The sequence below is a fragment of the Varanus komodoensis genome, unplaced genomic scaffold, assembly GCF_004798865.1.
Source record: "Varanus komodoensis strain SLA01 unplaced genomic scaffold, ASM479886v1 scaffold15, whole genome shotgun sequence".
In the NCBI taxonomy this organism is placed as follows: Eukaryota; Metazoa; Chordata; class Lepidosauria; order Squamata; family Varanidae; genus Varanus; species Varanus komodoensis.
The window spans coordinates 24,415,458-24,440,536 of record NW_025335440.1 but is presented as its reverse complement, the minus strand read 5'-3'; the positions used below and the strand labels follow the sequence as shown (position 1 = coordinate 24,440,536).

The window sequence follows — 25,079 nt, the reverse complement described above, 5'->3', positions numbered from 1 at the left end:
CAGCAACAAGATGCTGCATATTTGTATTTGTATCATTTTGTACTATTATTTGCAATCTTGAGCACTTCAGTATGGTATGTTAAGCTATGGTGCCAAATGATAGCTATGTCATGAAGGTTTCATGTGACTATATAGATATAATACACATGAAAAAATGCACAATCTTACACCTGGAAAGTTAAAGCCTTTGTATATGTTGTAAGCCAGATTTAGAGAATTGGTTCTATAAATTATCGTTTCCACAATATGTAGTCCCATATAAACCTGTGCCAAAATTTCACTCATGAAAATTTTCTGGGCCAGTTGGGGCTTGGAGGGAAGAGGGCGTGCAAAGTACGCGTCAACAACCTCAAGCACACTTCTCTTTTTCTCTCTACGGTTGTTTGTAGCTCCTGCAGTTGCCCTCTTGGTTGCTCTTCCAGTGCTGTTTCCATCTTCATAACTTAGCCTCAGCCGGTCAGGGAACAAGATGATGGCATGATCTTAAATAATGGTTACATAACTTCATCACTTGGAGCAAATAGATTTCTCAGTGGGAAAGTAAAGGAACATATTGCTGAGACAATTGGGCAGTGCTCCTTATTTGCTGTGCTGTAGTGGCAAGACAGAGAGTGCTGTGAAATGCCTTAGTTTTTCAGGATGCATAGTTTAAGTTGCCAATCTGCATTCAAAGGATGAACAGACAAGAAGATCCACCTTTGTCCTTAGAAATATAGAAATGTATTTCTTCCCTCACCCCCATCTAATGAGCAAACTTGTTTATCTTGCCAATATGTTTTCATTTAAAAACTCACCAAATAGGTAGAAGCACTGAAGAAAGTACTTCCAGTGCAGCTCAGTTCTAACACCTTGCTATATTGCTTCTTTTTTCTCAGTACTGTAATATAATTTTTAAAAAGTGGAGGAGGGAGAAAAATTACTGATCTCTTTTGTAATAGTCTGTAATAAAAAGATATTTTATCCATTGTAAGCATAAATGATTAGCCTTATTTAATATACAGTTTATTATAATTATAGATAATTATAATTAAATTATAATATGGCCCCGTCTAATTATCCTATCTTGCACTGAATCTCTAGGGCTGTACTGTTATGTTGATTTAGTAGAGAGCTCTTGGAAATCACATTTGTTTCACAGAACTCCAATCCCTAGATCTTGGTGAAGAGAATGGATAGGTTTGCCAAACCATTTTAAACATTCTTTGTAGTTGTTATACTGAAGTACTCAAAATTTTGGAAGTATATAGCCCATTGTGAATATGGAACCAAATTGTTCAATGGGTTAATCATAAAATCACAAATGAAGAATTATATGAATAAAGTTCCCTGCTCTAATAGCTTTGAATTTCTTTTTCTAGATGATACCAAGATAGCTCTACACCTAAAAGATAATGGAGGTAAGAGCTACTATTCTTTGTGTTCAGACCACATCAACTGATGTTCTGTAGAACCTCATCTGCCTATCTCAGAGAAATACATTGTACTGGGCCCACAGGACAGCTTGTTATCCACTTATCTGTGCCACAGTATTGTGGAAGGTATTCTAAGAGAGCAGTTGGTACAATAAATTCTTATTATAGCCATAACTCACTGTCACAATTAGCCAAACCTCTTTGAGAGAGATCACTTAATTTTTATGATATGTATCCTGCTTTCTCTGACTGGAAAAACAAAGGTCAATCATGGTACTTATTTGTTAATATTGAAACACCAGTCAAAGACAAATTATCAGATAAAAAGCATTGATTTAAAAAGGACAAAACTGTCAGTCCTGGTCATTGTGACCTTCCTTTATACTCTACACTCTGATCTGAAGACCTGTTAAAGGGCCTATTTCTATTGCTGCCACACTGACATGGACAAAGCTTTGCAAAAGGTTGAATAGAGGACTGTCCTCTTTCTGCTCTTTGGATAGAGCAGTGTATTCTGTAAAGTGGGACACATGGCCTTCACGTTCTGATCTGATGAACTGTTAACGGTCTTGTGTTTCCTGCTACTTCAGTGAGTACTCTATCAGTGTTCCCTTTTCAGTTATCCCTTTTAAGAGTCTCTACTCCAGTTTACCCAAAGTGCTACACCAATACATTTCATTTTCTTACATTAAAAAGCCCTCAGAGCTTCAATGCATAATATAACCAATAATGAAAAAGTGCACATACTTCTTTTTCAGTACAATTTGCAACTGAACCACGCAGTTGCATGAGCGCAAGAAGACAGCCACAGTGCAAATTCCATGTGCTTATACAGTCACAGAGGTTGCAACATCCCCATTTTCAATCTGAATATTCAGGTTCCCAATACAATACATATTTCACAACTCAGCTGCTTCAGTTTTCAGGATCCATCTGCTTAACCAGGCAAAAAATACCATCTTGTTCCACTCTTGGAGTTGTGGAGGAATTTGGGGGCAGGATAATAATGTCAGCCAACCAAGGACACACTTCCTGTACCCTGGGTCCACACTGATGAATCTTGATCACATGCAATGTTTTTGTGGTTTGGAATTTCAGGAACATTGTTGTCCAACACATTCTTTCATTTCCTTTGGACTAGATTGTTTATCCTTTAAGTCCTGTTGTTTGTTTTCTACTAGCATGCATGCATCTGAACTAATTTCCATTCCTACTCCCCTTAGATGGAGCAAATCAACCCTTAGTTGCTTCTCATCTGCACTACATATCTCTAGATTGTATCACAGCAAAGGTCACCATGTTTAACACAGAGTGTGTTTTGATTGCTACTTTCCACACCTAAGAGAAGGGTTTGCAATACAGGAAAACAATATCATGCGGGAGGGGGGATTTTTGAAACCACAGAGTTTTTCCATTTGTCTATGCCTAATATATACAGCTCTCTTCCCAAATCACTGAGAAGGAAATGAAGTAAATACACTAATGGCATATGACAGGGTGGGAAATCTGGTGTTTTCAGATGTTTTGAACTACTGTTTCCAGAATTCCTCACTATTGGCAATACTGGGAGAGGATGACGGAAGTTTCAGTACAGAATGCCTCAAGAACACCAAGTTGTCTACCCTATATGTAGGATCAGATTCTCATTTCTGGTGTTGCCAGATCCTAGCTGTTGCCTGAAGTGTTTGCACAAAATACTTGGTTCAGTTACAGACTGGTAGAGGAGCACAGGAATGCAACACAGAATTGTGTGCCAGCAGTTGCTGGTCTTTCACAATTTCTGCAATCATGCAACTGAGAACACTTGGGTTGATGTTTTTCGATCAGGATAGTAGGAGGGTTTTAAATTTTAGTTTGCCTTTTTTGGTGTGGAACAATTTATGATCAGCCTTTTCTCTAAAGATCTTTACCATTAAAATGGTTTGATTTTAGAAGTAAAAATCTGGGAATGGTTTTATTTAGAATCACCTTGCTGGGCATGTTTTTGCTACCAGAAACAAAAGAATATGGAAGGCAAGCCAGCATTCCAAGGGGCATGGAAGCTAAGTCACTCAGCATGATTTCCCATACAGATATTAACCACCAGTTTTTTGTTCATGATGCATCAGCAATGATGCATGGAATTTTATCGCAGCTCTCAGATTAGGCTGATAAAATTTCTCCAGCTGCCAGCCCCTCTATTTTTCTTTCTTTTTCTACTCACTGGCCATTGTCACACTTTGAGACAGAACAGACAATCCCAAACCAGACAAATAAAGAGCCATTAGATTTTCCAGAATAGATCTTCTATTAAACTCTTATCAAAGTGGGGAAGAAAGCTATGTTTGATCAGTGAGACTTTGTCATTAGCTGTGTTCCTCTGGGGCACAGCAATCAATACCTTATTGGAAACAGCCAAAAGATTCTTAATAATTTCTTTGTACTTTCCACATTGTAACATTTAAGGCCATAATTTATTGCACAATGACTTAATTACATTTGAAATCATACTGCCAACTTAGGTCAAACTGCACTGCACTTTTTATTTTTTAGGTGGAAATCATCTGTCATTAAAAACATGAAACATCTGTAGTAGCACTGAGAAGCTTCTCACAGAAAATTCAACTTTGCTTTTATCTTCTCGTATCTTCTCGTTTCCAGACTGTCACTTCTGATTTACCCAGTTGTGTCATGTCTGTTGAAGCACAGGCTGCATTGCTGTGTGTCCCCAGATCAGAATTTTTGATATTGTAATATTGATTGATAAAACCAACAAAGCAGGAATAACTGGCTATCTCCTGGCAGCCTATTCTTATTTAGAGCAATTCTTCAACTTCAAATATACTTCCCTGACTTTTAAAAATTGAATTGCCAACTTAAAACAGCTTGGGTGTAAAGCTTTGCAAGGTGTAATGTTCTCTGAAAATGTAAAGACTTTGGAAAATAGTGTCTGTGTTGATCCTTATAATTTGGTAGGAGAAAAACAGGTGTTTTGCCTCAAGGGAGCTCCCCAGTTGTAGAAGATACATGTAAATAATGCAACATAGAGTGGCATCCAGCACTGTATGAACAGAAAACAAGCTTCACAGCAGCTTATCTTCCTTCTCCTCTTCCCCCTCCTCCTTTTCCTTCTGTGACCTTCTGTACTTCTCAGAAAGCCTCTCCAGAAAGTCAAGGCACTTCTGAAGATTCTGGCCTGTGACTTATGCGGCTAGAGTGGGTGAGAGGCATTGCCAAAAGTGGGGGTTTTGTATCACTTGCACAGCTTCAGCAACTTTCCCCTCCCATTGTAGTCACTTAAGATGTGGCTCAAAGTCTTCTGTGGTACACACACACACACACACACACACACACACACACACACACAGAGAGAGAGAGAGAGAGAGAGAGAGAGAGAGAGAGAGAGAGAGAGAGAGCGAGCGAGCGAGCGCACTTCTGGAGAACCCTGTACAGATGCTGTAAAGGGGAGAACAGGAAGGGAAAGATTCACTGCCCAAGATAGACTTCAACTGGTATAACACAGCAGCAGTTCCAGGAGAAGGTTCTTTGATGGCTACTTTAGAATTCACTGGATATCCTAAACAGAGATATTTAGAATTTGCAATAAAACAAATTATATTTATTTATGGAATGAAGTTTGTGCATGAAGATTAGCCCTAAAAACAGATGTTAGAATGGATTGCATCCTGCAGCAAGGGTACAGGAGGACTATACCATGTCCACCTTGCCTTACGATTTCATTTTTACAGTCTGACAGCATGGATAACCTTTTACGTGGCACACTGTCAATGAATGCTGAGAAGATGCAGAGAAGGAAGAAAAAAGCAATGATAACATTTGATGTATTGATAACTCTACAGTCAGTGTAAGATCTGGTCCCCAGTCTGTTGACAGTAAAAGTTGCTAGATCTTGCACATGTTGCCCTTCAGTTTCTGAAAAAAGACCAGCTAATGTCAACAATTTCTCAGTATTAGTCCTGACAGCAAGCTCATAATTGTGAGCTAAACATAAATACAAATATACAAATACACGTGCCATAAAATTGCTTTGTTTACTTTCAGGAGCATTCCAGTTCTGGATAGTAAGGATTTGTTCCTCTTTCATTATGAGTGTCCTAGGAAAGTGGAGCTATTTGTTTCTAGGAATGATGAACTGCATTTTTAAAACCTTCCTTCTCTTAACAAAGGGCTTGTTTAAATTCTCTGGCGCAAGAGAAAGTGCTGAAGTCATTCATCTTGGGAAAAAAGCCTCCCAGATTAATAATCTTTTTTGAGGAAATTTAATCTAGTCACACTGATAAATTGCTTTCACTTCAGCTTGTTTCATGGGGTTTGGGAATGTGCTCAAAAGAGTATTGGTGTAAAATGTCTGAATTTACTTGATTTCTTACATCTTCCCCCTCCACTGATCACCATTTTTTAAACTGCATACACTGCTATAGAAAATGTGCAGAATAATGTATAAATTACACAAAGAGAGGATTCAAATGACTATTTGTTATCTGAAGTGATGGGTCTGCTCCTTTTCTTCACCATCCATTTCCTTCACCATCCAAATACCAAACCCTTATTTGACTATGAAAACTGCTTTTAGGTGGAGAGTTGGAAAATGTATGCACTAGACTGTAACAGCCCTGAACCTCCAAAGCCAGGCCTGGGTCTCTAGCTCTTTAAATGGGTTGCTTTGCTTGGCATTAAAGTCTAGTTGCTTAGAACAGAACTTTAGGTAACATTGCTCTGACCATGACAGTCTGCTTTCACGAATCCGGGGAGCTTTCCTTTCCTGATGTCAAGATGGCACAAGGACTAAGCACACTGCCCTTGGATATTCCTTATCAGGTGTTACTTCTATGAGCAAGAGGCAGAACGAGCCTGTGCTTTGATGCTCCAACAGAGATGAAACATCGACCATCCACACAGAAATCCTCCTCATTAGCTCGATATATTTATTTATTTATTATTTTATGTATTTATTTGTTTGTTTATTTAGAATTTTTATATGCCACCCTGTCGCGAAGGCCTCAGGACGGCTTACATAAATAAATAAGAATAATATAAAACATAATACAAATGAATTTCAGATCCACCCTGGCTGCAGATTAAAAACATATATAACCCAATATTAAAAGTTATTAAAATATTGTTGGAATAAAAAGGTCTTAACCTGGCACCAGGCAGACCTCTCTGGGGAGCGCATTCCATAGGTGGGGCACCACCGCAGAGAAAGCCCTCCTCCGGTTACTTTGCCTCCTAATATCTTTCACAGAGGGTTCCCGGAAGAGGGCCTCTGCTACCGATCTTAGGGGGCGGGAGGGCAAATACGGAAGAAGGTGTTCCTTTAGGTATCCAAGTCCTAAGCCATTAAGGGCTTTATAGGTAATAACCAGCACCTTGAATTGAGCCCGGTCTTCGATAGGAAGCCAGTGAAGCTGGTAGAGGACTGGGGTTATATGAGAATAATGCCCAGTCCCTGTCAGCCACCTGACTGCTCTATTATGCACCATCTGAACTATCCAGACTGTCTTCAAGGGCAGCCCCACATAGAGCATGTTACAGAAATCCAACTGGGAAGTAACCAATGCATGTGTCTCATTATCTCTTAGTACCTATGTAAACAATATTACTCATGTACCCATATATTTTAATTATATAGAATGCTGTATCCATTTGTTTCAATGCCATAAAGCTGAAATCTATAAAACCTAGCCACTTTCTTTGTTCACTGGTTCAGAGTCTTTTCAAGGGGGGATTCTGCAGGTTTTTCTGAGCCTTGCAGAAATTCCCACTGTGAGGAGTAAAGTGGCTTGCTGCTAAATGTTATGGAAGTCTAGCTAGCTTGTTTGGTATTGTTGCAATAATAAATAATCTTCTTAGTAAACCTGTCCCCAGACAGGGCAACATAGACAGGTTTTTACTTATTTGGTAGCTGAACAACTTCAGGATGAAACAGATGCAGCATGGCTATTTGTCGAATTCAAATGGTTTCGCATGTAGGTCAAATAAAATACGCCTTCTTATACAGTTTGTTTCTATGGAAATTGTCATCCCAAAGGAATTAACATGCATTCCACAAATGGTTTACCTCTGCAGCAATTCTGTTTACATCAACAAAAGTTAATTCAGTGTCAAAGGTTGTAAGACTCATTTGATTTACAGGTCCTGGGGTAGGGCAGATACTCAACCTGGCAGCGGATTCATTTCACTGATTTTAGGGTGCAATCTGTGCTTTAAGCGCAGATACTTTTGGTGCAACATGCAAGTAGCTAAATAGGTTCCACTTTGGTGGGAAAGGTACGAGCTTTCCATGTGCCTCAGCATTTAATCACACCAGCCACATCACCATGGAAGCATCTTCAGACAACGCTGGCTCTTTGGCTTACAAACAGAGATGAGCACCAGGCCTAGAGTCGAACACAACTAGCACACAAGTGTGGGGGAACCTTCACCTTTTACCATACTAACATTTTAGTTGTGTTATGTTTGGTATTTTTAATATTTTGTATGTTGTGATAACTTTTGCAAGTCATCTTGGGCATTTTTAAAGAGAAAGTTGACTAATGTGGTGGTGATGATATAGGTTCAATTTAGAAAAGCTTCAAAAGAGACTTATAGCAGTCTGGCTCCTTTAAGCACCTGGTTCACTTTGGTCCTCAGACATGGCTCTCTCACTTGAGGCTATCTGGAGTTGCTAGTGATTGAACCTGTGAACTGTCAGGTACAGGATTTGCTTTCCCTGCATGTAACAGAAACACAGTTAACCTGTGCTGCTGTTGTACATGCTGCTTTGTATTAAAAGGCATCATTATTGTTTGCCAGCCTTGTAAGGGCTTACATGGTCTTTATTATAATTACCTTAGATGCAAATGAAAATGTGCAGAGAGAGAAAAGGAATCATGAAGCCAAGGAGTGGCCAGATGTGCTGGCAACAGCAGATAGTTATAAGAGGTTTAGTAAGTCCTTTTCACCTGTGAGAAGGTTCTGAGATCTTTCATCCCTTCTTTTCCATCACTATGTAAAGAAATTGTCAGAAAGTATCTGCCAAGAAAATATGTCACAGTTGACAGGCATCTTCATTCTCTGTGCAAATAGAGTGAAACCAGTTTTACGTTGTTACATTTTAACCTTGAGGCTATCACTTTATGGAACTTCACTTATGTGGATCACCTCTTAACACTCCATGTGTGCATGCACGTGGGCATTTAGCATGTTGATCTCAGTGTTTAATACACCCGCAGTGCTTTTTAAGCAGAGGTTAGAAAAAATATAGACGAGCTGTTAACGTCTATATATAGTCTCAAAGTGACAGGATTCTCATTTACAAAGCTGGATGCTAAACACTGTATGAATCTCAAACTGAATAGGATTAACATAATAGTTCTTACTTTCTGGTTATTGGGTTTTTCACATTTTTAAAACTGGAGTTATCTGCAATGTCTATCATCTGCATCTCTTGTGGACAGAGCTTGTAATGCATCATTGGAGCCTGTAGTGTTTTGTTTGGGGGCTGGTTTCCTGAGCAAGCAGGGAGAGCTGCTTTAAACTGTTGTCTGCAGTTACTCTGCTTACAGCCACAGGACTTCAACCATTATTGGTGGCTGATACCTCTGTGTATTCTCTGTTGAAGACTTGGCAATCCAAATTGAGTAATTGCTTCACCTGGGAATGTATGCTTACTTTAAGCTGTTCTTAAGTCAAAGCATACCTGAGGCGAAGGCTTTTGCCCATAGGCTACATACACAAAATACATATAATTTGATTTTCCTCCTCGTACTTTCCTTGACCATTTTGGTGCAATGGGAACTGCAATGCAATAGGTTCCAAACTGCAAATTTTAAACTACCAAAAATACATTTGTCTACTTACTAATTGCTTCTTGATAAATGTGTATCAGTGAATCTGAAATACACCATCAAAGGGCCACATTCACACTCTAATATTTAATACCTGTAACAAGTTGGGCAGATTCCAAGGCTCTGACTTCTGACTCCAGAATGTTACTCTTGAAACACATGCATCATTTAGGCATCCTCATCAGGGAGACTTGACTGGCTACAACTTCCAACTGATTGTACACTTAGGCTCAAATCCAGGCCCCATTGGCTCTTCATGTTGATATGAATGCTGAGTTTGATGATTTACAATCTTCTTTCATGTTTCTTCTTTTCTATTACCTGGCAATATTGATAAAAAATTCTGTGTAATGTTTTGATTTCTGTTGTAACAGGTTAAACAATCCATTGGGTTTATTTTAACTTCCCTGTTAGAAATTATTCCAGTTGTCAAGACTGTGCAGAACTAGAATTTGATGCTAATGAACTAACTAAATGTGCTAAGCTAAAAGGCAATAGTGCTAATTGGAGTTTTAGTTGAATAGCTTGGGGAGAGATTGTTTGGCTGTAGGATGCACTTGCTTTGATTTGTCCCTTTATCCTTTGTCAACATGTAGCATGGAACACAGTGTTATAAAGCTGAGCAAAACAATGGCTTTCAGCAAAATTTTTCTGTGGTACTTAGACTCTGTTCAGATCAAAAGATTTGAGGGCATTTAACATCCATCTGCTCCACAACAGAAGAAAACTTCGGAAATGCTGTTCCATACGTCCCAGATTTTATTGACACTCCTCAGAAGAATTTGCGACAGCTCTTAACTTGAAGGCTGTGAGGCATTAGGATAACATTCAGCTTTGAAAATAATACTCAATTAATGCATGTCTGTAGGCAAGTGTGAATACATTAGTAGGAAAATGAAAAGTAGATTCATTATGTGGTTTAATTTGGAAATATTAGCATGCCTGCATTACTTTTGGAAAGGTGGATATTAATATTGTTTATTGAGCTAGAAATAATAAAACATCTGGAAATTGTCAACTTGTTGTTTACCATTCTAAGAGAACAGAACACAGGAAAAGAAACACTTCTGCTTGCCAAGGTAAAAGCTTATTGCTCATATGGAAAAATGGGAAAATAAAATGAAATCTCGCTAAGTTCATTCCATACATTTTGCTTGCAGCCTCAACGGATGATAGCGCAGCAGAGAAAAAAGGTGGAACTCTTCACACTGGCTTAATCGTTGGAATTTTCATACTGGTCTTGATTGTAGCAGCAGCGATACTTGTGACAGTTTACATGTACCACCATCCAACATCCACAGCCAGTCTCTTTTTTATTGAGGTGAGTTGCATTTACCATAATATATCAGCAAAACTGCAGTCTATTACCCAGTCAGAAGCTGATCTGTTTCCTGTAAGCCAGAACGCTGAAATATTCTCAGAGAAACACTGGCATTTATCTTTAGCTGTCATGTTGTTATTGTTTTTATTTGATTTACATTTCATGGCCTTTAGCTGGACTGTATGATAACTGGCAGGGAATGTGTCTCAAGCTATTGAAACTGCAGTAAACTAGAGCATGACCTTTTCCCCACACAACATGTTAAGTGACAGGTTTGAGGGTATCACAGACTCCTGTGAATAATCGTTGAGGTCAAGTAGGCTGTCTGCTCTCTGCCTTTGATTCATCTTTTGGCTAAGAGTTTACCACTGTGCCATGATTAATATTGGCTTAATGAATGGAGCAGCAGTGGTAGAAATAATTCATCTGAGTCATGGTACATTTATTGCGTATTCACAATATTATTTCCCTCTCTTGTTTTGTTTAAATATTAAAATATTACAGCTCGTAGAGTTTAAATAGTCCCAATCCAGGCATAGTTATAAATGACCATGTGATGTACATGGTTGCTAGTGTCTGTAGTGACACAATCCAATCAGGTTTAAACAAAAATATGTTCCATGGTTGACTAAGAAATTCTGGAAGTTGTATGGTGTTTTCTGAATAAACTTGCATAAGATTGTACCCTATGAAAGCCTTTGAGTGCTGTTTTATTTAGTATTTTTATACCCTGTTCTCCTTCCAAGAGACAGAGCAAAAAGAGAGAGAGAGAGAGAGAGAAGCCGTGCCAGAAAAGAACATGAGAAAAGATTGTGCCAAAGCCCTGTCTAGTCCAGCATTCTTTGTTCCCAGAGTGGATAAGCAGATGCCTGTGGGACATCACTATCATATAATGGAGAGTGCATAGACAAGCCCTTCTCACCCCAATCACAGGGACCCTTTCCACTTCTGTAACCTTTCTGCATTACTTAAAACCTGAGAAAATTGTGGTTCTAAATTATACAGGAGCTAATATGGGCAGAAGGCACTGCAGAAGTTCAGCCTCCAGTACATCAGGAAGTGAGTTGGGAAAGCTGCATGAACAGCTGTGAGGACACGCAGGCAGGGTCAGGGGCAACAGGTCCATCCCTGTTGTCCCCCTTGCAAGATGAGGGAAGAAGGACTGAGCTGGGCTACTAGTTGGCATACCTCCATTTGGACATGCCCATCTTGATTGGAATTCCATTTTAAGAGTTTGAATATCATTGTGACATAGAAGTAGAGATAGCTGATTGTATTTTATAAAAAGAAACATAATATAGTTGATATTATTGACAAAGTCTTTATTTTACTATTATAATTTTAGATTTATTATTGCTGTTGTGCCCTGATTAATTTATGGACAGTTGTGATTATTTATTAATGGGTTTCTAGTCCTTTTAGTCGTTTTTATTGTTTTAATTTTATTGCTGGATTTTTATCGTTTTATACATATGTATTTTAAATTGTACACCATCCTGAGCCCCCTGTGGGTTAGAGGGCAATAGGAAATCAAATTGATAAATTTGATCTCTAACCAAATTAATTACAGATAAATTTCAATATGAGAATGCAATCATAAACACAGTTATATAGAATTTAGTCCAGCTAAACCGAGTGGCACTTTAATCTGAGTAGTTTTGTGTTACTGGATTGTTCAGTACACATGCTTGCCCACACACCCACAAACATATATTTTGGCATGAGGTCTAAGGTGTGGCCCAAGAGGCTGCCCAGAGGGAAAAACGGCTCCTGCTTCTCTTAAAGTTTTCCACCCTGCTTTACAGTTTGCCTAGAAGTTCCACGATTACAGTCCCTTCCTCAAAAAAAAAAAAAAGGGGGGGGGAGCTATAGTATCAATTACTTTCAGTGTTTTTTGCTTCCATCCTACTTCTATCATTTCTCTGTTCTTTAATCAATATTGCAATGAAGCAAGTTACCATGAGAACATACCTGGTAACACTGTAGTAAAAGTAATCTAGGGAAGGTCTTCATAATTTGCATTTTTCTGCATGTAGTCAGTGGCAAAAGATTAATATAATGGAAATCTTTTGTGATAAACTGCTGTATTTCTGGCTTTTCAAGCCTCACAACATGCAGATTTTTTTCAGATCCCTTACTGCGTGCACTGATAGATAAAACAACAGGTCTCTGAAATTATCTGCACTGCAGACATTATGAGCTTATTGTAGAATAAGCTCATAGAAGGAAATGGCAAATAAAAAGAGATTATTTAGAGTTTCAGAAAACTAACAGTGAATCAGAGACTACACACCACTCCTAGCTGCTGTAACTGAATGCCTGTAATAGGAGAAATATGTTTCATTATTGGTGTACATAAACATCATGCAGCTCCTTGTAAGGCGTAACAATTTGCTTTTCAGTTTTTTTCAAGAGCCGGGGGAAGCAGCTATTAAATGCCAATATCCCCACATTCTTGCGTTTGTGCAATATGTGAAAATCATTATACCCCAGTGAGCACATCTGCTCAGTCATTCTACAACCAATCTTCTTCATCACTTATCCCCTAATCTTTATCACATTGAGTCATGTGCTTAACAGTTCACCCCCCACCCTTGTTTTTTTCACACCATTCAGGGCATTTTCCCCTTCTTCCTGAATTGGGTTATTCACTTTTCCTGTCAATTTCTACAAAAAGAAACAGAGTGAGAGAATGATAAAGAGAGCTGAAAAGATTGTTGTCTTTGTTTTGCTTTTAAGTAATACTGTTTTGCTGCAATCCTGTACTCATGTATGCAGGAGCAAGTTCCTTTGTACCTGATCGGCATTACTTCTGAGTAGACAAGTGCAAAATTGCATTATTAAATAATTCCGGAGATTTTTCAGCAGATGCTCTAAGTTAAATCACCATTTCCTCTCCAGGTAGTGATGTGTTTGCTTGCTATTATGCTAGTAGTGAGTATATGACAAGATGAGAAAGAAAATGCATTTTTTGAAATGGCAAGTGAGAAAGAGTTCATTTCTGTTTCACAGGTATCTAGACATTTAAACATATTGAAAGATATAGCAAATTGAGCAAAAATGTTCAGTCTCAGGAAAGGGCTTGACAGAACCTTAAGAACTAGACAAAAGGAAACTAACTGATCTTAATATATCCTGTAGGTGTTCCAGTTACTTCCTAAACTGCAGTAATATGGAATGATATTTTTAGCTGCCAAGGGCTCTGGGTGGTTCAGCTACAAACTCTCTCCTTCCAAAAATATGAGCATATGAAATTGCTTTATACTGAGAAAAATATTGTCCTGTCTAGACCAGTGTTGGCTACTCTAGCTAAAAGTAATTTTGTAAAGCAGTTTTTGCCGGCCTGGTGCCCTCCAGTGTTTTGAATGTGATGGTATGACTGTCAGCTCCCATCAGTCCCCACCAGCATGTCCAATGATCAGGAATGCTGGGAATTGTACTCCAAAGCATCTGAAGGGAGCAGGTTGGGGAATGTTTCAGACAGTGGTCCTTTGCCCTACTAAAAATGTGACTGATTTCATTGGCCAAGTTTTAGTTCTTTTTACCTGTTTAGGATCTGAATTTCACACGACAAGAGCTAATGGAAGACCAGTAAATATGGCCTGAAATTTTACCTTCTTAGTTTTATAGATACTAGTATGAGTAGAAATAATGTCAGATTCATTAAAGTGCTCCTAGACAACTGAAGTTAGGTGGATGAGCTGCAAATTTTTGGATGATTTTGCATTTTTGTTTTATCAATCAGTAACTGAAATATTTTACATTTTGGTCCGGGTCAGCAGCCCAGTCAATTGAACTAATAACAATTGTCAATTCTGGGTTGCTGAGGGGTACATTTAGGCAAGACTTTTCCTTTTTCTTACCTTATTCATAATGGGGAACTTGACAAGCAACATTTAAAAGGTAGATATTTCTGATCTCAGCACATGAGATGAACCTGTGCAGAAAGCGACTTGAGTAATTCTTTTCTTGTGCATTAATTGTGGTCTATGCTATATCCCTTCTTACATAAACTGATTGTTTTTCTCTCTGCTTTGCCATGCCAGAAAAGAGATTAAGGCTGCAATTCTGTAAATAAGTCCTATAGAATGCAGTGGGACTTATTTGTGAGAAGACATGTGTAGGGTAACACTGAAAGCAAATAATGTGTTTTTCCTTGGCAACTTTGCTGAAAATCTAGAATGAGTTTGACTTTATGTTGCTTTATAGGATTCATAGATTTATGGCCGTTCAAAAGTTTGCTATTCCATTTCTAGTCGAAGCATGTTTCCCCCATTCCCCTGTTTATTTCCCTTGTACATTCTAGCCCAGCAAATTAGCATTGCTAGTCTGCTTCAGAAGAAAAGTAAGGAGCAGACATGTGATACCTTAATGAATATCTTATTTTGGCATGAGACAGCTTTATCAGATAAATGAAGTAAACAGAGTGGATGGATACAGCAGGTGGAAAGACACTTTTACAGGGAATAACAAAAGATCCATTACATGTCCATCAGTTGAAGTCAGAGAGCATGCTAAATGGTTACGGCCTATTGATATTAGTGAGAACCACTGTGCACTTGTAACAACTACATAATTCTACACCTACCTGGTTTCTATTCCAGAAGTGTGTGCATGTTATTTCGTGACAGCAAGTACAAAACAGAGGCTTCAGTTTAGAAAAATGAAGCACAATTTAGTCCCTTTGAAATCAACAGGATAATTTACTCACGACTAACTATTCAGTGGGGCTTATGCATGACTCTGATCAGCCTTACACATCTCTGATCAGGGCGATTGCCAATAACAATCAACAGATCTATTGTGGCATAATCATTTGCAGACTAGATGTACATTTTTAAGATACAGGATTGTATGTCTGTGTGGTATCCTGAGCAAATCAAATGATCTATCAGTTTATGTGTCAAAAGTTAACCCAGGAAGGAAGAAAATATCCTTATCCACACATTACAAAAGTAAAAAGAAATGAACAGAGCATTTTTTTCATAAAATAACTCTAAATAAAGTGGTCTTGGATATTTTAGAGGCTTTAAAAGAATAGAGCATCCCTACTTTTCCAGACTATTACCATAAAATTTGCAACACTCGGAGTAATAGGTTTAGACTTCCTTCTCAACAAATAACTCATGATCCACTTAACAGTCTGTCCTGGGATTTTATCCAGGAAAGGTTATAACAAGGAATTCCAAGGGGCTACATACATGGAGCAATAGTGAAAAAAAGGAGGAACATCCTCTGTAATCCCTGGCCTATGTAAACACAGCTGTTTCTAGTAGGTAGTTCTGTTATATTAACCCTGACAGTTTCCAGTGAAAGTCTAGTAGCTGTAAAAGCTAACCCTGAAGGTGTAGAATGATTTTAAAAAATCAAACTAAGAACCTGAAGCCAAGGCAGGCATACCAAGGAGAGTTCATGCCATTCTCAGCACTAACCCAGTCTTCATGCAGGCTTATGTTTTGGATCCTTTGTTTGAGAGCAGATTTAGCCTGCAAAAAGTAAAGTCTTCACAATTTAATTTCTCAAAACCACACTGATTAATGTCTTCCTGCATTCCGTGATCAACAGTCTGCATTCAAAGCATTGTTCTCAAGTATCTCCTGCAAACAGTTTCAGCCCCCTGTGATGTTCCAGGAATTGCAGTTTGATCCAGTAATTCACATAATTTACTCCTGTTGAGGAGCAGTTCTATGAATGTATAGGCAGAACCAAGACCCACTACTCCTGGCATTGCTGGCTGGGCAATGTTGGGACTTGTGGTACTTTTTCTGTCTAAACATTACATTCTTAAGATTATGCCCTTAGATATTGTTCTCATATTGGCCTCTAGGCTTACCCAGATCAATGGAGGGACAGGTAAAAAGATAACACAGAGATTGTTTTTGTACGGTCTCCCAAACATGAAGGAAATGTGTACCCCAGACAGCCATATTAATTATTTCCAGAGCATAGACCACCAGCTTTATGCCTCATGCCCTAAAAATAAAATAAAAAAATAAAATAAAATGGCATCTTCCTCAATGTACTGTCTCTTTTTGATACAGTCAAGATCAAGATGCAGTTTATGGGAAAAGAGTCCTAGGATATTTACAGCTAAATGTTTCAACCAATGGTCTAATTGACATTGGCAAACTCACAGTCAGTTACTAAAAGCTACTTTCTGAAATTTAACATAATTGTTAATTTATCTGGCTTGCAGTAACAGTCATACTTTTTCAAAAGATGTCGAAAACCAACCAGGCCATGCAATAAAAGAACACTCTGATCTAGTGAAAGGAGAGCTGTCAGGAAAGAACTTTTTCCATACAATGTCCAATATCATGTTTTTCATGTACCTTTTAGGAAAGGAGACAGTAGGCACCCTTAAGTGACCTCCTTGGAAACTCACTAGGATCAATAAGTTCCTCTCCTATTCATGTTTCCCATGCCTGAACATTGGCATTACTGTAAAACTTTGGTTTCGCTTAATTTATGTCCTTTAGATATTTTGAATGTCAGCTCCCATCAGTACCAACCATCATGGCTATTGGTCAGGAATTCTGTCATGCAAAACATCTGGAGATCATCTGGTTGGGGAAGGTGCTAAACAATGAAATGCAGAAGACACTGATCCATCATTAATATGCTGAGGCCCCTTCATAGGGCCCAATGCAGAAGGCAAGTCCAGAAAGCCCACATACAGAATAAAATTTCTTGGCCATTGCATATTGCACCATAGTGAATCAAATAGAATCAAAAGTGAAGCAGTGATCTGTCAATGCCTGTATTGTGATGTTATTCAAAGCAAAGCAGATTCCTGGCTTCTGTAGTACGAATCGCAACCAATTTCTAGCATGCTGCAAACAGAAAAATGAAAGGTGGTAGAAGGCAGAGTGCCATGTAAAGAACTGAATTAAAAGAGCTTAGCAAGCCAGTCACAATACTTACTACAGGAATACCTTATAATGCTGCATATAGTTTAGGCAAGACAGTATCCTATCCTGTTTTCTATTTCAATCTGCTTTTCATTTCTTTGCACAATCATGGGGATTTTGCTGTATTGTACCCAGTGACTGTGGCTTGATGTGTAATCACAGTATAAAACTTAAAATTAGTTTGTAAATTAGTTTGTGCCATATTTATACCAAAGTCCATGTGTATCTTCTACATTACTAATTTCCAGAATTCTCTTATTGATTAGCATTTCACATCATTTGTACTAAATCATTGCCTAGTAAGCACATTTTTCTAGTATCCGGGAATAGGTACTTCCATATTGCCTAGCTTGTTAAGCCTCTTCCCTTCTCTCCTTTTCACTGAAGCCCTTGGCATCTTCTGAAAAGCTGTACCTGAACATTAGCTAATTCTTCAAAACAATATTCCATGCAATACAAAGGCTGCAGTCAGAAAGCAAAAATGGCACCCGGAAAGCACCCCCAAAAACCATATGTGAGGAAAAAATATTTTCTACATATGTGTGTGTTCTTTGTAACCCAGCCTTTTCCTGCTGGATTAAATGAATTCTAAGTTCTGGTGTAAACTAATGGAGTACTGCTATGTCCACTTAACTGAGGAGTAAGTCCAACAAATTCAGTCTCTGAATAGATACATATCACAGGGGTGCTCAGAAGGGAGATCAAGTTATGCTGGTAGATCTCTGGGTGCTTTGCAACAGATCAGCAAGAGTTTCTTAGTCCCAGTTTTTAAATAAGAGTTCATTTCTGAAGCTGACAAATTATTTGGCTCAGAGTGTGAGAAATCCACTTCAGTCGGCACAGTTGATCCGATGTTAAATTGGATCCAACTCCATATTTTACACAGCTCTAACCCAATAATCAAACTTTCTTGTTTTGTGTCTGCTGTTCTAGCGCCGCCCAAGCAGGTGGCCTGCCATGAAATTTCGGAGAGGATCTGGACACCCTGCGTATGCTGAAGTGGAACCTGTTGGTGAGAAAGAAGGCTTCATTGTATCGGAGCAGTGCTAGGATTTTCTGTGGCAGATCACCAGTACTGGCCTACAGGTGTAAGACGTTTACTCTGCCACTCATTAAAGAAAAGCTGCTGTGGTCCAAGAGAAAATGGATTGCTGGATAAACTTTCCCAGGAAGAAAGAAGGATCTATGATGACCAGATACCTTTTTCACAGGGATATTTTTTTCCAGAGCAAATTGGCACACAATGTTTCAGTCGCCTCCTTCACCTCCTTCAAGCACCTGCAGTATGAGAATGATGGACACAACTGCCATACTCTTGGTTTAGGTGTAGGAGGTGCCGTGCAGTCCAGGAAATGTATCCAAAGCTTTAGTTCAGAACAGTGCTTCCCTATCTGATTCAGCACAGAGGTGTGGTGTTGGTTTTTAAATGGTTACCAAGGGTTTCCTTTAATACCCAGAGGTAATGCTCCTCATTGACAAGGCTGCTGGTGAGATCAATCTGATGCAGATAACATAGCTTAGTAATTTTCTATACTCCCATGAGTAATACAGATTTTGATTTTCCCATCCCATAGACATTATATATATATATGGACATAGCAGAGTGTTTCTTGTATTCTGTAGGCTTATATCCCTTGAACTGTGATTCCTTTACTATTACTACAACTATAGTTCTATAGTTGACAAAGCACTAGAGAGTTTCATTTTTGAAGAAAAGGAAAGCAGGAAGGTTTTCACTATGGTGAAATTGGGCTGCCCAACTGGAGTATATAGTGAAATTGGACTAATATTAAGTTTCAATGTTCACAAAGGTGAGACTGAGGCTGCAGTGCTATGCACCTTTCCTTGGCAGTCAGTCCCTTGGGACTCAGTGGGACTCATTTCTGAGGGACTGTGCATCAGATTTCAGAGATGCTGGTTATGCCCCTGAAAGGAGGACTGAAGCAGACATGATGGAAGCATCTGGCTGATGCTGGGGCTGGCAGGGGGACCAACCATGGTAAGCAGGCAACAGGGCGGGGAAACATTTCCATTTATAACTCTTGTCATTCTGTCACAGGCCTCTGAAGAATAGCATCATCAGTTCCAATGCACCCCTCAACTAAATAAATATTAAAAATGTTGCAATCTCTGCTGATTCATTTAGAAATATTGTTTAATGCACATAGTAGCTGCATAAATATATATATAAATATATATATATGAAATATATTTTTGTTATAGCTAACACAAGGCAGGCTCTTGTGACTGTTAAGAGTGCATTTTTTGCCATCCAGACGATGGAAATAGATTGCATTGCTGCACATTTCCACTGAGTTGTAAAATAATCCTTAATATTAAAATAAATTTTATGTCATGCAGAGAACGTGGTCCATTTAACTGCCCCTTGGAGCCACGGTTTCTTTAACAACTAAACCCTTTCCTTCTCTGAGTAGGGAAAATTACTACTTTTTTAGAAACTCCCAGTGACATATTCCTTTGGACGGAAAGGGGGAGTTATACCTTGAGTTACTAAAACTTCTATTAAGATTTTATACCAACGTGGCATTGTGGACTTTGCCAATCTCGTTTTCACATAACGTATGAGCAGAGGCAATAGAATCATGGTAAGGTACAAGTTGCAGTTTCAGATTCCAAGTTCAGATACCTATTCAGGTACCAGCTTTATAACATAGTTCTCTACATTTTCATGTCAATACTTGTATGTTCTGCTTTTTAAAGACAACACCACCATGATTTTAACTTGTTATTTCCTTCAGTAAATAATACAATACCGTATTTTCTGTATTCATTATTCTGTTTAATCCATTTGCTGTTTGTTCACAAGCCATCAGGAATGAGCATAGACATACCTGAGATCAGTGGCATCATTCTAAAACTCTGAAAAGTCCAGCAGTTATCCTTTTCACTATAAGTGTGTCTTATCATTTCTTGACAGCAAACCAGAACCTTAAAGTGTTTGAGGAGTTCCCATTCCCTTCTGAGAGAGAGTAAAAGCTCCGTATAGATGACTGTGTTGCACTGCATGGTGCAGTATTTCCCTCTCCTAGAAGAGAATCAGAAGTTCCTTTGTGCTCAAGACCTAGTAATTAAGCTTTCCTAGTGCCTGCCAGATGCTTGGGTCCACAGTCCCCATCAACCTTGACCATTAGCCGTGTAACCATGGGTGATGGAAGTTATAGTCCAAACTTTAGAGAGGGCTGAGAAAGGTTCCACTAGGCTTTCACAGGAAAGTTAGTAGATAACGGGATGGATCCTTATAGATCCAATAAAATGGGTGGAAGTCCAACTTGGTTTCAGACATCACATTAACCTCATACTGAAGTACTAGTAAAATTTTTGGTGGTATTCCAGCATCATGACTGATAGATTCATACTTACCTAGATTATTTTACCACCACTGTAGTAAAAAGTCCCTCTTCCACTCCACATATGTAACACCGTACCAAATTTTATGCCTAGTCCACTTTCTCTATGAACATTTGCAGAACTCACATGAAAGATATATCTAAAACATGCAAATACACTTTTATAAGTAACACACAGTTAATATCTACTATTATTTGTAGAAAGAGACAGGTAGCATGGGAATAAGAAGTTGGGGTGTGCATCCATTTAAAAAATGAAAAACAAATGAGCCCTGTTGGTTTCATTCCTTTGAATAATGAAAACAAATGGGATTTCATTTGTTTCATTGTCTATGTGTTTTCATTCATTTTCAGTTGTTTTGCATTAGAGGTGCAGTTCTGCATTTGCTGCCAGGACTGAAAAACAGTATATAATTCACATGGCGAAAGGAAGAGCAAACACAAAATGAATAGATTGGACATTCACTGTTGCTTTCTGACCAATAATGTATCTGGTCACCCACCACCTTCCTGAAGCCATCTAGTTTAGCTGCTTTATCAGTGGGTGGAAGCAGAGGCCCACAATTTAGTGTGCTACTGAATTAGACTCAGTGTGATGTCAAAGCAGTACCAGTGTGGTTCACTTTAGTTTGCAATCAGACTGTGTGTACTGTTGGGTGAAACCACAGGGCAACACACTTTGTTCCAGCACAGCAATGTGAGAAGCAGAGTACCGTATTTTTCTCTCTATAAGACACACCTGACACACCTAGTTTTAGAGGAGGAAAACAAGAAAAAAATATTCTGAATCAAATGGTTTACTAAACCATTACAGAATACAGTAATACCGTATTTCAACCTTGTAAAGAGAACAGCAGTCAACAGTGGCATTAAGAACCATCATCACTGTCATTAACAAAAGAGAGACTTTAAAGTTCGAGTACTCTTCTAGTTTTCGTTGAACCCATAGAACTCATCATCACTAGAGTCAGAATTTATGAAGCTCTGTTGCTCACAATCACTGACATCACTTTCTTAGTCGGTAGTGGAATTATTGAAGGCATCCACAATCTACACCAGTTATACAAGCGCTGCTGCAGACAATTCAATAACAAATCTAAAAAAGCCAGTAATGCCCACGCTGCCCTACCAGTAACTAATAGAAAAAACATCTGACAAAAAAAATGAGATATTGTACGGTAAATCAAACACACAGCGAACTAAGTAGCCTTTGAAGAATAAACTTCATACACAAAGGTAATGCTGTTCAAATATCCACTGATCCTAAAAAAAAAAAAAAATGTGTCTGATCAACTAACAGATAACTGATCCATGGAAAGCTTCCTGATAATCACAGGCACATTTCCCCATGGGCTTCATTAAAAGATGGGTTGCCATTTGAAAAAACACACCAACCTGTGATTAACAGCTCTCACCTGCGCCGGAGGAGGGGGGGGTCGGAGCAGGGCGCGCCGAGCGCGTGCTGGCCAGGTGGTGCCAAGTGGGGCTGGCAGCGTGCCAGCAGTGGTCTTCCGGGCGGCGCAGCAGCAGTGGCAGGTCTTCCCGGGTGGTGGGGGTGAGCAGTCCCCGGGCGGTGAGGGGTGAGCAGTTCATCTCTCTGTGTGGCCGGCAGGCTAAAAAAAAGTGCAGCTGGCAAGTTAAAGCCCGCGGCTCCTCCTCCGCACCGCTCCCCCTGAGAGGCACAGCTCTCACCTGCGCCGGAGGAGGGGGGGGGGGGTCGGAGCAGGGCGCGCCAAGCACATGCTGGCCAGGTGGTGCCACATGGTGCAGGCGGGCCGGCAGCATCCCAGGCATCAGGCACACACACATTTGCTCTATAAGACGCACAGACATTTCCCCTTTTGAGGGGGGAAAAAGTGTGTTTTATAGAGTGAAAAAATATGGTAAATTTTATTTTTTAAATAATGTTTGGGGATGGAGAACTCTGGGAATTCCATTTTAGTTAAAAACTGACAGAATTCCTTAGTGATTCCTTTCTGGCAACTGGGAATGAGGTACACAAGTTGTTTATATTTTAGTTTTTGGAGAGCCTGAAATCTATTTCCACTTAAGATTTGAACAAATTATAATTAGTGCAAATTGTTTTTTGCTAGTGTGCACTTGCACATTAGTGGAAGTCCAAACTGAAAAGCCGTGCCTCATCAATATCTTGGAAGTGTAGTTTGTAAAAGTGCAGAGACTTGGATAGAACAAGGCTACAAAGATTTTATTTTTTTTCTCCCTCTGACAGTGGTCAAGTGAAAACAAAGTTGTGACTCAAACTTTGCTTGTGAAAAAGTACGAATTTTTTATATCTATATCTATATCTATATATATATCACTCCCTTCGTGATGAGATAGTCTTGTCTTTACATGTGAACCTGACATTTCTCTGTCACCATCACCTTTCCTACCTTTTTTGTGAGTTCCTAGACATTCAGGAAAGTGTGAGCATCCCCTGTTCTTGCAAACTGACACTTTGCCAGCTGTCCAAAAGAAGGCTTTATGTTAAAATAGGGTTTTAGATAAGTCTAAGCAGGATTTTTTTGAGAGGGACATACACAGTCCCAAAATCTGTATATACCCCTATAAAAGAAAAAAAATGCATTGCATTCTCAAAAATCCTTTTTCTTTTAAATCTTTCTTTTGACAGAAGATAGCTGTCAAAACATATTCCCAGGATTCGAATACTTTTTCACTTTACTAAGCACCTAGAGGTTCATGCTTTACTAAGCACCTGCAGGTTCAGAAAAAGAAGAAGGGTGCTGAGAACTGTCAGCCCTACATATAAAAATTAAGAGGAACTTGCCACAAAAAGGGAGACAGTTTTCAAAACGAAGCAATAGATCTATTTGTGGACTTGTTCTGTCAATGTTCTTAGATTGTGCCTCCTGCATTATCCAGGACTCTGATGAGGCAGGCCTCACATTTTGGACCCTTGTAAATGTGCAAGTGCATAATTGCAAATGACCCCACATCAAAAAAAAAGCAAATATTTCAAGGACAAGCAGCGTACTACCTGTAAAAATAGGGGATGATTTAATTTAATGAAGTTAATACCAACAGTGGGAAAGTAATGGGATCAAGAAAGCTGAACCAGAAAATCCTGTTGGCTTTTAACCCCCAAATGGAATTCTCACTCATCTCTAATAAATGCATATCCTGAAGGAAACGATTTAGCCATAACGTCTAAGATAAAAGAGATGTCTGTCTGCCTACCAATGCCATAGCACCAAGACTGTGATGCCTAGGAACAAATCTGCCGCAAGGCAGCCAACCTCAGGCAAACCGGGTGCTCGGACCCCTCTCCCTTTGTGTCTGCAAATGTTCATTCATGTGGCAGTGAGTACTATATAAACCTAGAAAATTTTGACAAGTATCAAACAAGTTGGCGAGTATCAAAGGAAAACAAGGCTTATAAAGCAGTTAGAAATTATTTGCTTACCCTTTATTTTGCACAATGAGCAGATATATATCATGTTTTATTCACTGATTGCAGGAGCGCTACTTCTACTAAAATTTTGTGTCACTCCAGGGTCTCATTTTTGGCCAACAAAGAGCAGTTGTTATGCATCATTCTTCCCTACTAATGCTTTTCTTTACACTGGTGTTGATTTGTATAATTTAAGGGCCTTTGGCAGTAAAAAGTGAGCACAAGAGATCAGATTGAACAATTTGGACAGAAGCCTTTGTGAGGTTCTCTTGCCGTGCTTTTGAGTAGCTTCAGTTAACTTCTACAGGTGTGCAAGAATCCGGCAGTGGATTGTGCCTTTAGGCTATAGTGTAGCAGCAATCCTATGTATGTCTACTCAGAAGTAAGTCCCATTGAATTCAATGGCACATACTCCTTGGTAAGTAGTATAGGGCTGCAGCCTAAGAAAATACATCTCAGTTATGGTGGTGTAGCATGAATTGTGAACTCATTTGGGACAGGAAATTTCAAGGCAAAGTAGGTACACATTTACTTGTTTTAAAACATGAGATCTTTCAAAAGGTGTATATTGCTTTATGCAGCAGTTTAACAGCAAATAAAATCAGATTAAGGGAGATGAGGTTGCTCTTAATTAAATGTGCATATCTTCAGAAAGTTGAATAGTTGATAGCTTGCATGTAAGGCCTGGGCATTGATCCTATTGTGGTAGATTGAATACAGTGGGTTGGATACAGGAACTTTCTTCTGTGGATGGAAGTGCTGTGCTCACAGAAGATGCCGCTGCCTGATTTTTGGCATCCTTCTCAATGCCACAACTCAGGTCATT

At 39.0% G+C, this 25,079-nt stretch overlaps 1 protein-coding gene across 3 annotated transcripts in view; it reads left to right on the top strand.

Annotated features, from left to right (window-relative positions):
* The window catches only part of PLXDC2 (plexin domain containing 2), a 251,857-nt gene extending 231,606 nt beyond the window's left edge, over positions 1–20,251 (top strand). For all 3 annotated transcript variants that reach the window (XM_044425076.1, XM_044425075.1, XM_044425077.1), the window contains 3 exons: positions 1,359–1,397; positions 10,402–10,562; positions 18,407–20,251. In XM_044425076.1, the coding sequence (XP_044281011.1) occupies positions 1,359–1,397; positions 10,402–10,562; positions 18,407–18,523 (317 nt within the window). In that variant the 3' untranslated portion in view covers positions 18,524–20,251. The remainder of the gene's footprint in view (positions 1–1,358; positions 1,398–10,401; positions 10,563–18,406) is intronic.
* Positions 20,252–25,079: the final 4,828 nt, after the last annotated feature.